This window comes from Capra hircus, chromosome 16, assembly GCF_001704415.2.
Source record: "Capra hircus breed San Clemente chromosome 16, ASM170441v1, whole genome shotgun sequence".
Lineage (NCBI taxonomy): Eukaryota > Metazoa > Chordata > Mammalia > Artiodactyla > Bovidae > Capra > Capra hircus.
In genome coordinates this window covers 47,109,066-47,122,153 of record NC_030823.1, presented here as the reverse complement: position 1 = coordinate 47,122,153, position 13,088 = coordinate 47,109,066, and the positions used below count along the sequence as shown (strand labels likewise).

At 52.9% G+C, this 13,088-nt stretch overlaps 1 protein-coding gene across 1 annotated transcript in view; it reads left to right on the top strand.

Annotated features, from left to right (window-relative positions):
- The window catches only part of AJAP1 (adherens junctions associated protein 1), a 117,011-nt gene that overhangs the window by 52,892 nt on the left and 51,031 nt on the right, over nucleotides 1-13,088 (top strand). The window contains exon 2 of the mRNA XM_018060457.1: nucleotides 4,776-5,593. Within this exon, the coding sequence (XP_017915946.1) occupies nucleotides 4,776-5,593 (818 nt within the window). The remainder of the gene's footprint in view (nucleotides 1-4,775; nucleotides 5,594-13,088) is intronic.

The window sequence follows — 13,088 nt, the reverse complement described above, 5'->3', positions numbered from 1 at the left end:
CACCATTACACACCCTAAAATCCACTCCTTTAAAGTGCAGATGTTAGTAGTTTTGATATATTCACAAATTTGTACAACTGTTGCCACTATAATTCTGGAACATTCTTATCGCCCCTAAAAGAAATCCTGTAATCATTAGAGTTTAGATAGTAACTCCCAACCTCCCTGCCCCAGCTCCTGGCAACCACCAGTCTACTTTCTGTCCCTGTGGATTGATTGATTCTGGGCATTTCGTGTAAACAGAATCGTGCCACATGCGGCCTTTTGTAACTTCTTTGTGATGTCTTCAAGGTCCATCCATGTGGTAACGTGTATCAGCACTTATTTCCTTTAAAAAAAAAAAATTCTTTGGAGTGTAGTTGCTGTACAGTGATCTTCCCAGGTAGCTCAGCTGGTAAATATTCTGTTATTTTCTACTTACAGCAAAGCAGATCAGCAGTGTGTTTACATATGTCGCCTCTTTTTTGGGTTCCCTTCCCATTTAGATCACCATAGAGCACTGAGCGGAGAAGGCAATGGCACCCCACTCCAGTACTCTTGCCTGGAGAGTCCATGGGGTCCATGGGGTCGCTAGGAGTTGGACACGACTGAGCGACTTCACTTTCACTTTTCTCTTTCATGCATTGGAGAAGGCAATGGCACCCCACTCCAGTACTCTTGCCTGGAGAGTCCATGGGGTCCATGGGGTCGCTAGGAGTTGGACACGACTGAGCGACTTCACTTTCACTTTTCTCTTTCATGCATTGGAGAAGGAAATGGCAACCCACTCCAGTGTTCTTGCCTGGAGAATCCCAGGGACGATGGAGCCTGGTGGGCTGCCGTCTATGGGGTCGCACAGGGTCGGACACGACTGAAGCGACTTAGCAGCAGCAGCAGCAGAGCACTGAAGAGAGTTCCTTGTGCCACACGGTCAGTTCTCCTTAGTTATCTGTGTTATTCATAGAATCAGTAGTGTGTATATGTCAGTCCCAAATCTCCCAATTCATCCCGCCCCCATACTTCTTTTCATTTTATGGACTGTAGGGCTGGCCCACCTTTCTTTATCCACTCATCAGCTGATGGACACTGAGGCTGTCTCCCCTTTCCTCTGTCAGAAATAATACTGCTGTGAACATTCAGGTACACATTTTTGCTCCCAAGAGTGGAATTTCTGGGTCCACTGGTAACTCTCAGTCTTTGAGGAACTTCCAAACTCTTTAATGGCTGCCCCATTTCACGTTCTCACCAATGATGCATGAGACTTCCTGTCTCCCCCGCATCCCCGCCAACACTTGGAATGGTCTGTCTTTTTGCTCGCAGCCATCCATGTGGGGGTGAAGTGGTGGTATTTTGTAAGGGATCTGTGGAGGCCCCAGAGTTTAGGGGGAGCTGGCCGCACCTCTGCCTGCACTGTGACCTGACCTTGGTGTGTCACCTGCCGGCCCTGATGGTTAGTGGCACCCTCAGCAGTGTTAGCAGCAGTCTCAGGTGCTCCCAGCCCCCACAGATGTGTGGGGTCCTCTTGAGAATAGGCTGATGGCACCGTGGATGCCTTCCTGAGTGAGAGGATATGTGAGTGGTGCTCTAAGAACCCCTTCATCATAAACTGGGTGTGGTGTTGGGGGCTTCCCAGTCCTGTGCTGAGCAGTGTCACAGCAGAGTGTTCCTGGGGTCCTGCCTGGTTTCAGGACCAGCTGAGGGATGAGGACAGAGGTGACCTGCTGCCCCTCACGTGGTCCTTGCAGACCTGGCTGAATCCCCTCATGCCAAGGTGCGTCTTCAGCCCAGCGTGTCCCCACACCAGTCCAGGAAGGTCCAGATTTCACGTAGAGGCAGCAGGCCTGCTGATAGAGCAGGGGGTGGAGCCTTTGACCCTTGTAAAGAGATGGGTGATGATGGGTCCCCTGTAAAGAGGCCACAGGATCAGCTGCTGACCTCCTTGTTTGAGGGGCTTGCTCTGTCCCCACCCTGAGCCCTGCATTTCCTGGCTGCTGGGGGTTGGGGGGTAGGGTGGGTGGAGTCTCTGTCCTGACCTGTTCACCTGGCCTCCTGTTTTCCCTGTGAACAAGTCCACCAGTTCAAAAAGAAAGAGACTGGACTGGAAGAGGAAAAATATATCCAGCTCTCCCTGCCATTGTGATGGCCTGGCTTTTCTACATAACAGCTGGGTGGCATGGAAAAGAGGGTTTCCATGGTAACCAATTACAGCTCATGATTGGTGGAAAATGGCAGAAATATCCTGCGTGTGAAGTTATGCCGGGCAGGCAGGCACAGGCTCAGGGGCTGCTGTTTTAATTTCCTGGGGTGATACTTCTCCAGGTAGAGGTGGCAAGTGGGTTTGTGTATAGCTGCTCTTCATTCAGCCTGGTGAGGCCCGATGTGACTGTGGTACCTGGGGGTGCCTGGACAGGCCTGGGTATGCAGGTACCTGGGGAGGCCCGAGGGTTCCTGGTCATACCTGGAGGGGCCTATTGGTGACTGGTGGGGTACTGTGAGACCTGGTGAGGTGGTGGTACTTGGTGGTGCCTGGTGAAGCCTAAGGTTACAAGACAAGGCCTAGTGGTACCTGGTGGCACCTACTGAGGCCTGGTGGTACCTAACAGGACCTGATTGTACCTGGTGTAGCCTGGTGAGACCTGCTGAGACCTGGGGGCTCCTGGTAGTACCTGGAGGAGTCTCGGGGTGCCTGATGGGATGTGGTGAGGCCTAGTGACACCTGGTAAGGTGGTGGCAGTTGGTGGTGCCCAGTGAAGACAGGTTACGAGATGAGGCATGGGGGTTCCTGGTGAAGCCTGGTGAAACCCAGTGATATCGTATAAGGCCTGGGGGTGTCTGTGAGGCTGAGGGTGCTCAGCATTGCCTTGTGGGTGCCTGGGGGTGGCCAGTGGCATCCTCCAAGCTGAGATCACACCTGCTGGAAGCAGTGTCTCACTTCCCCAGGGGCTGGACTTCCCTGGGGGCTTCTAAACCTCAAGGGTGCGTGCCTGGGGGCCCTCACTGACCTGAGTCTCTGTGGAGCTGGCCTGCTCCCTGCCCTGCCCTGGGCTGGCCATGCCGAGAAAGGGCACACCGACAGCCTCTAGATGCGGAAACATTAGCATAATGAGCAGTTCCTAATTTCTGCAGCCAAGCACTTTCTCGTTCTGATTAAAAAACCAAGGCCTTATTATTCTGGGATCTGTCCTTTTTGGCAATTAGCACTCATTAATACAAGTTTGTTTCTTTCAACACACGGATGTCCAGGGGCACAGCACCTTCCTGGGCGCTGGCGAGCATAGGTCAGCCCCAGGCACATGGACAGCCTCATACTCTCTCAGGGGCTGAATTAGCCACTTTTAAAGTCATATCACAGCCTGGCTAAGAAACGCTGTCGAACTCCACTTCCACAGGCCTGGTTCCGAGCAGCGTTTGGGTTGGCAGCTCAGCTCACTGAACACACACACCCACCCCTGCCCATCACCATCCCTAAATTCTGGCTTTGTGTCAATTTTCAGATTTGACGTTGGTGCTGAGCTCTGATTTTGAAGGGCACCTGTCCCCGGCCCTCAGTTACCTAACTAAGCAGGAGGGAGGACCCGGGGGCCGGGTTCCCCTGCCCTGCGTGTGGCTGCATCCTGACCTGGCTCCATCCTGCCCAGGCCCAGTGCATGCTCAGCCCTGTGCCCTGGCTGAGGGGTGTGCCCTCCCCAGCCTCCCCACGCTGAGGACACAGGGTTTGCCAGGGCACCTGCATGGGAGGTCAGTGTCAGCAGAGCAAGCACTTGGTGGAGTTGGTGCCTTGATGAACTTTCCACTTCCAGGCAGCACATCTTCTGAGCAAGATCCAGTTCAGTTCAGTTCAGTTCAGTCCAGTTGCTCAGTTGTGTCCGACTCTTTTTGACCCCATGAACTGCAGCACGCCAGGGCTCCCTGTCCATCACCAACTCCTGGAGTTCACTCAAACTCACATCCATCGAGTCGGTGATGCCATCCAGCCATCTCATCCTCTGTCGTCCCCTTCTCCTCCTGCTCCCAATCCCTTCCAGCATCAGAGTCTTTTCCAATGAGTCAACTCTTCGCATGAGTGAGATCCAGAGGTGGCCGCAAGTCAGCAGACTTCCCTGTGCACACATCACGGCATTTGAGGCCACAAGCCTGCTTTCAAATAGACGTGTCCGATTGAAATAGGAGGCGGAAGGGGTGGGGGTGGCAGGGCCCAGGGCCCAGCCGGAGCAGCAGGTGTGGGACTCTGTGCCCCATGGGAAGCCCCACGGTCTGAAACCCCCGTCCCTCCAGACCTCAGGACTGGCAGCTGTGGGCTCAGCATCACTCACCCTGGAGTGGGGACTTCTGTGACCCAGAGCGACGTGCCGGGCCTTGGGCATGGTGTGTGGACACAGTCCTGGCTCTGCTGTCCCCTCCCTGGTTCCCTCTTGGTACCTCTGTTTTATTCTGGGTCAAACCAAAGTGGGATGGAAGACCCCTGAAGTCATCATCTCTCTGGGGGCTTTGGAGACTCAGTGTCCCTCCTGTAAGCGGATTCTTTGACACCAGCTTGTCATCAGCTGGCCATGTATGGGAGAGCTCCTGGGAGGAGAAGTGGGTCCTGACAAGTGAGGTTGGGCCTGTCCTTCAGCGATGCTAGCAGAGCGGACATGAGTTGGCTTTTGAAGGGGACTAATGAAAGGTTTCATTCCTCTTTGGAAGTTGGGATTAGTGCTCGTTACTAGGAGAGTGTTTCCTCGACCTGGAGTGGGGGTGGAGAGAGCCCCCCAGGTGGAGGCCCCCACTGACCCTCTTCTCTCTTTCCCATGCAGTTCCATGTTCATCCGCTGGCCCGGCTGCTCCCTAGGAAGCCATGCTTGGATCCTTATAGCCATGTTTCAGCTCGCCCTGGATCTGCCCGCGTGTGAGTCCCTGGGCCCGGGCCCCGAGTTCCGGCTACTGCCTCGGCCACCCCACCGGCCGCCTCGCTTGTGGAGTTTTAAGAGTGGACAGCCCGCCCGGATCCCCGCTCCTGTGTGGAGCCCCCGGCCGCCTCGCGTGGAACGCGGACACAGTCACGGACAGATGCCGAGTCCCCGGGCCCGACGGGCACACAGACCCAGGGATCAGGAGGCCACTCTTGGGCCCAAAGAGGGGCTGGCCAAGCCCCCAGCTGCTGCCAAATCCAGCCCTTCCCTGAGCTCCTCCCCCACCTCCTCCTCCTCTGCAGGGGCCAGCGGGGCCCCCACGGACCAGCAGGCCCTCCTGCGGAGGGGGAAGAGGCACCTACAGGGGCCTGCTTTCAACAGCTTTGACTTCCGGGGCAGCAGGCCCACCACGGAGACGGAGTTCATTGCCTGGGGGCCCACAGGGGAGGAGGAGGCCCTGGAATCCAACACATTCCCGGGCTTTTATGGCCCCACCACGGTCTCCATCTTCCAAACGCGGAAGACAACTGTGGCCACCGCCACCACCACCGCCACAGCCACCACGGCCACTTCCGTGACACTGCAGACTCAAGGGGTCACTGAGCCCCTGGACCCCAGGAGTAGGATCCCGGTTGGGGTAAGCACAACGGAGCCTTCCACCAGTCCCAGCAGAGACAGTGGCCAAGACAGCCAGCCCCCGCGGGTTCTGGGGGAGACCTCAGGTATGCCCACCTCTTCTCTGGTTGGATTTGGGTTGTGGGGTGCTTTGGGAGGGTGTGGCTTATAAGTGATGCTGGGATTGTCTGTTTTCTAGCAGGAGCACTAAAGCCATAGTACCTGAGGGCGAGATGGGGAAACTTTGTGTCCATGAACTTGCACATGTCCATGTCCTGGCAAAAGAGGGTTATGCTCTACGAGGAGTGGCCAGGCTCTTCTAGTAGATTAAGCGAGAGGGGAGAGGGTCTCTCCCTAGTAGTGACCTAGAGGTGGGCATGTACCCGCCCTGACTTTGTAGGGGATTCTGAACCCCACCAGACATTGAGCAGCATCTTCTCAAATGCCAGAACTTAATCTCCTGAACCAGCCTGGGAATCAGGTGTGAGCACATCTGCTGATGGAGGTAGGGTGTGTGGCATCTTCAGAAACCTTCCAGGGTGCAGCCCTCTGGAGGGGCAACTACCAGACCCACCCAGAGTTAGGAATTACCTTAAACAGCAGGAGAGGCGGAGGCCAGGTTATCAGGAGGAATTCCCTTCAGTGTTAGCTGAGGCATTGCACACTGACTCGGGCTCTGGGGTATCTTGTCCCTGAAGTCAGGTTGAGAGGTGTTTGGAGGATGGAGGTCAGACAGGTGGCTTTGGTTCTTCTGCCTGTGTCATTCTAGGTGCGTGCACACAATTAGCATTTCCTGGTTTTGAAATATCTACTGCATCGTCATTTTTTCTTTCTCAACTCCTCCAATTGCTTCAAAGGGAGTAGCCCTTGGAAATCTCCCAGACCAAAGCACTTCCCTTCTCTAGTAGCCCCTTGTATATACCTGGCTTCAGGCCAGCAAAGGGGCAGCCCAGAATCCTGGACCCATTTGTTCCCACCCACTGCTAGCATCCTTGGCTTCTGTGAACAGGCCATGGCCCCAGACCCCATCACGACTTTCAGGTTTAGTTTGGAACTGTCCATGCACATTCTTGACCAGTAGCAGTATTTGCTAACTTGTAATACAGGACACAAATTCCAGGGCATAAGCAGGAAGGTGATGGGGGCACTGTTCAGTCTCTCCCACCCCTGGCTTGCCTCTCTACTTCCTTGGGGTTTGGAGCTGACACGGGTCCTCTTCAGAACCCAGAGGACAGAGAGAATTGCTCCTCAGGATCCCTGTGCAACCTGATTACCATGCTGTCCCTTGCACTCCTGGTGTGCATTAGATTTTGCAAACTGGCCGGCAGGCAGGCTATGGTCATTAGTTGGACAGGAGTGGGTGGCTTTTGCTCCATGACCTACTTCCTCCCTTCACCTGGACAAGAGAGCTGCAGTTTTTATTCTGAGCAATTCTTCCCTAGAGAGCAACATATCTATGGACGCAAAGCCAAGCTCCATCTTAATGCTGGGGCCCATGGGTCAGGATGGAGGGATGGAGGCCGTGAGCTTGGGAGCATCATGGGTGAGGGTCTGCAGGACTGCACTTCAACCATCTCTCCTGTAGCCTCCTTCTGGAATCCACAGACACAGAGCCTGCCATTCATTTCTGTGCCAGGCACCCGAGCGGCCGTTTACAAAGCATTAGTTTTTACCTCAATAAACTCCCAAGCCATCATCATAATAGAATCTAGTGGTGCGTTCATTTATTGTCATCTCCCTGCCTACGTCACTTACTATATAGACGTGGATGAGAAAACGAGTTCCCATTTCTTCCAAATTACATTTGTTATTACTAAAGTTAAACGCCCGGGACACCATTATAAGGCTTAGCAAATTAATTCACAGTACATTGGATATTGCTAATCCAACTCGACAGATGCTTATCTTGGAAAAGATTTATGGTTCTTCATAATATAATCTGGTGCTAGATTAATTTGTTTAGCACAACAAATTTAAATGGGGGAAAATATGTGTGTTTGCTTTTAATGCAGAGAAATGCTCATTCTGGGAAGTGATGCTGGATGCTGAGGAAGGGCACCCCACCATCCTCAGCTACGAATTCAAGGCAAGAAAAGAGAAAATGCAGAGATGATTCCCCTAACTGGGCTCCTCCGTGCTCAACTGGTCCTGCAAAAGTGACCCAAGCCCCAGAGCATCAGGAGCCCAAGCAGGGGTCCTGAGAATCCCCCTAGTGGTCAGATACATACCTAAGCCCCCCCCAACTCTTTGGAGTATGACCACTACTCACACTTCTTGGCCAGCAAGAGTGGCCTTGGGGATCCCAGAGCAGTGGTCTGCGGGCCTGTGTGAGCTGTAGTGAGCAGTACCTGCTTCTAAGCTGCAGATCTGCTGAACATAGCTGGATGATTCTGGGAAAGTTCCTTCCCTCTTCGCTATATTTTCTTCATCAGCATAATTAGAGCTTCAAAATATCTCTCCTAAAAGGTTGCTGTGAGGCCTCCATAAATCAACCCTGAGTACAAAACGCAGTGTCTGGCAACCAAGAATCTTCCATTTGCACCAGTTGTTTTTATACCCAGCAGGAGTGACTCCAAGGAGAGAGTTACAGATGTCGAGGGCAAACAGGCCCAGGCTTGCCCACTCACTGCACCCCAAGTCTGGAATTAAGGCTTTAAGAAATACAAAGAATTTGCTAAGTCAATTCTGTTGTCCAAAGAAGTGTCTCTGGAATCAGACTTAGGGAGTTATGTTTTTAATAACCTATTTATTTATTTTTGGCTATGCTGGGTCTTTGTTACTGTGAGGGCTTTCTCTGGTTGCAGAGAATGGAGCTGGTCTGCATTGCAATGCATGGGCTTCTCATTGCAGTGGCTTCTCTTGTTGTGGAGCACAGACTCTAGAGCAAAGGCTGGGGATGGACTTAGTTGCTCTGAGGTATGTGGGGTCTTCTTGTGACCGAACCTGTGTCTCCTTCATTGGCAGGTGGATTTCTTACCACCAAGCCACTAGGGAAGCCCTGGGGAGTTGTTTTATTTTTCTTCCTGTAGATAAATGTTTAGAAAGGGAATGTTATATTTTCTCCTCTTTCTATAGCACAGACATGGTTGGGCATAGAAAGGGCAGGTGGCTGGTGATTTGAAGCCCTGTGAAATCTGTCAGAAGGTAACATTTTATAGAAACACTACTGGAATTGTCCAAGGGCCATAAAGTGGTTGGGAGAGCTCTCCTAGTTTTAGTGTGATGGTTAAGAGTGATGTAGCCTGATGCCAGTTCCTGGCTTCATTTGTATTAGTTGTTTGGACCAGGACAACTTGCCTCTCCTCTTTGTGCATCAGTGGGAATTACAGAATAAACCATCTCATAATGTTGTAGAAATTAAGTGAGATAGTATGTGCCAGGTGCTCAGTGCCTGTCACGGGGCTTCCCTGGTGGCTCCGCAGTTAAGGATCTGCCTGCGATGCAAGAGAAGCAGGAGACTTGGGTTCCATCCCTGGGTTGGGAAGATCCCTTGGAGGAGGGAGTGGCCACCCACTCCAGTGTTCTGGCCTGGAGAATCCCATGGACAGAAGAGCCTGGCAGGCTACAGTCCAAATAGTTGCAAAGAGTCAGACACAGCTGAAGGGGCTGTGCATGCATGCACAATGCCTGTCACAGAACAGCTCCTTAGGATGTGTTTGCTGCTGTTAATATGGTAATGATGATGGTGGTAGTGACGATGATGATGACGATGATAGAGACAGTAATGATAATGATGGTGCTGGTGATAGATGTGATGATGGGGATGGTGGTGGTGGTGGCGATAGTGATGATGGTGGTGGTAGTGATGATGGTGGTGTGATGATAGAGGTGGGGATGACGGTGAGGATGGTGGTGGTGGTGATAGTGATGATGGTGGTGATGGTGGTGATGGGGTGATGGTGGTGGTAGTGACGATGATGATGATGATGATAGAGACAGTAATGATAATGATGGTGATGGTGATAGATGGTGATGATGGGGATGATGGTGGTGGTGGTGGCGATAGTGATGATGGTGGTGATGGTGGTGATGGGGTGATGGTGGTGGTGGTGGTGATAGTGATGAGGGTGGTGATGGTGGTGATGGGGTGAAGATGGTGGTGGTGGTGATAGTGATGATGGTGTTGATGGTGATGATGGGGATGATGGTGGTGGTAGTGACGATGGTGGTGTGATGATAGAGGTGGGGATGACGGTGAGGATGGTGGTGGTGGTGATAGTGATGATGGTGGTGATGTGGTGATGGTGGTGGTAGTGATGATGGCGGTGTGATGATAGAGGTGGGGATGACGGTGAGGATGATGGTGGTGATGGTGGTGATGGGGATGATGGTGGTGGTAGTGACGATGGTGGTGTGATGATAGAGGTGGGGATGACGGTGAGGATGGTGGTGGTGGTGGTGATAGTGATGATGGTGGTGATGATGATGCTACTGGGATGTGATGGTGATGCTGATGATAGGGATGATGGAGATGATGGTAATCATGATGATGGAGATGATGGTGCTGGTGGTACTGGTGGTGATGGTAATGACAATGATGGTTATTATTCTTGAATGATCACTGGCTTTCTGCTCCACTTGCTCTTCTCATGGTGAGTTCATTTGATGAGGTCATTAGATGAGGTCCCCATGTTCTCATCCCTGACCTTGGTGCTTCGAGCAAACATGTAGATGATGCTTAGCCTGGAGCTGCTTGGGATGGAAAATCACCTGGCTCAGGTTCACGGAGGCACTGAGCTCCAGCCTCACATGGTGCTGGCAGAGGCTGCGTGTCAGACGGTCAGCAGTTCACCCGAGGCTGGTGGGGAGGGCTCCCCACAGCAAAGCACCTTCCTCCCATGACAGCCCTCTTGCTGGTCGTGTTCCAAGTGTAGAATCACAGAGTCCCCCTGGGGGAAAAATGGAAAGTCGTTTCCCAGGCTTTAGTCTTAACCCTGGGAAAGGGAGCCGTGGGGAATTGAAGCCAGCTGGTTTCAGTCCCCGCCTTGCCTGCTATGGTATCTCCTGGGCACTGGCTACAGTTGTTGTTGTTTCAGTTGCTCAGTCTTGTCCGGCTCTTTGTGACCCTGGCTTGCAGCACACCAGGCTTCCCTGTCCTTCACCATCTCCCGGAGTTTGTTCAAATTCATGGCTACAGTTAGTACTCAGTGAAGATTTCCCAGCCCTGCCAGTCCTCGACCCAGCCTGCCGGCCCCTGGCCCCCTGCCTGCACAGATACAGCTGACACTTTCCCTACCAGCCCACACTCACAGCTCTGGGAAGGGGCACTGCCCAGGAGGCCAAGGTGCCCATCGTCATTCAAGCTTTGTACCCATTTGGATCAATCACAGATTCGTGACACCCGGCAGCTCAGTGATTCGGTGGCACAGACGTCTTCCCAGCTCTGCCTGGTGATTTTTACATTGGAAGCCACTCATGCGTTTCCAAGGGTGATTTCCAGGCTGCTTTGGCCTTGTCACCAGGGGCCTTCAGTGTCCTCATTGTGGGATGGGCTGTTGTCGTCTTCTCTCACCCTGATGGTCAGCTGACTTGAACCGGGAGTGGGGAGACCTTGGGACCAAGTTGTATAACAATGGAGTAGTTTCTGGATGCCCGAATTGGAGGAGAAGGGAGTGAGAGGCAGATGGAAGGGACAGAGATGTGGTCCTCCCCTTCTGTTTGAAGCCACGATGGCGGTTTAAATGTTGAGCCCCTCTTAATTAACTTGCTGGGTGTTTGCTACCAGGGAAATGAATGTGTCCTTCATTTAAAGATATTTGAAGCAAATGACTCATGAACTTCAAAAGTTTGGAGTGGCTTAATTGGTATAAGAGCATCAAAGGACAAATGAGCATGTGGAGCTTTGCTAAACACGCTAAAGTCTGTAGATGAGGAGGCTGGTCTTCCGGGTCTTCATTGGACCCTCTGGGGTAGATGGGGTGTGGCCTGTCCTATTGGCTGTGGTTCTGCAGTGACCCGTCCTGGCCACAGGCAGGGATCCTACGTGTCTGCCGACAGCTCCTGGACCTGTCCAGCCTCCCCAGGCACTTCCTTGCTTTTGCTGAGCAAAGCTGTGTTCACACCAAGTGGATAAATGAGCTCTGACTCATTAAAGCCGACCTCGGGTTCTCCTGGAGATGACTGTCACTGGGTTCCTTTTATTCCCTTCACATGCTTCCTGCTCCAACGTATTGCAATTAGTGCTTCTTAAGTTCTTTGCTTCCCTCAGGGTTTCATTCTCCTTCTAAGAGCACCTTGGAATCTGGAAGGTTCTTCAGTTCTTGTGGAACCCAGGTGCCTATACTGCACTTTCTGTCTGGAAACCAGGGCCTTCCACACCCCTGGGCTGTTGTCCTCGCCAGGCCCTGGGGAGCTGCAGGAGGAGGCCTGGATTGATGCCTCCTCACCCTGGAAAGCAGTGTCCTCTAAAGGGTGTCCCTGGGGCTGCCGGCCACTCAGGGCCTGGGGGTTGCAAGAGACACACCCTGTAGGACATGTGTCCGCTCCATGGGAACTGCACTCACAGATCCATCTGATACATGGTGGATTGAATTTATGGTTTCATCTGCTCACAGGGTAATGATTCTAAGCATTGTGATTAAATATTAGATAGAACATCATTTTTAGCATTTTTATTTGACTATGTTAAGGGAACCGGTCTCAGAGTTTCTGGCTTCTGATCAATTGCTCAGGAAACCGTTCATTCCTTAGTTGACATTAAATGTTGCACCTCAGGGTGGAGAGGGGGCCAGGAAATGGAAGACCCATCCCAGTGCCCTCTTTTCAAGGAGTTTAAAAATCTCTCTGGGAAAGCCAGACAGGGAAGGGCACAAGAGAGGTAAATGACAGTTAAGGACACTAGCGGGAATGTCACAAACACCACGTAGGCTGCAGCTCAGTTGTTATTCTGCAAACGCCGATCGGGGAGAATGAGGTGAGTCCTGATGGGTTGGGAGGGTGAACAGGGGCAGAGGCTGGGGAGCCTGGTGCTCCCGGAAGCCTGGTGGCCTGCCTGGTAGAGGGAGCCTTGTGGTTGAGGGGGAGAGGGCCGACGCCAGGACTGTCTTCTTGCCTCTAGAACTGCTGGAAGAGAAAACCTGTGAGGGCCTTGGGCTAGCTCACAGCTGAGACAGGACCATGAGCAGCCCTGTGTCCTTCTGCCAAGAGCTGGAGCTATAGCCTTGATGTGGCTTCCCTCCCATTTTGTCATCAGTGAAAGGAAGGCCTTGAGGAGCTTTGGCCTGCCGGCTTCTAGCTTCAACAGCCTGCCAGCCGAGGGGCTGAGCAGTGGGCCCAGCAGTTCTCAGGTGCAGGTGAGCTCCAGGGTCAGCAGGCAGATGCTGGGAAGGGGGTTTCAGAGCCACCATTTGGGGTGAGATGTCACCCCTCCTGTTCCCACCACCCCCAGCCCAGGTGTGGCCCTGGGTTACAGTGAGTAAGGTGAAATGGCCCAGGTGAATACATCTGGGGAGAAGCTGTGCCCTCACCTGCAGCAGGTAGGTTCCCAGTGAAGCTCAGAGCCCCCTAGAGCCCCCGCCCAGATCCAGAGACCCAGTTCTGGCTGCCTCTGGGGGGTGGACGTGCCTTGTGGTCACCAGACCTTCGGTCTGTGCTTTCCATGAG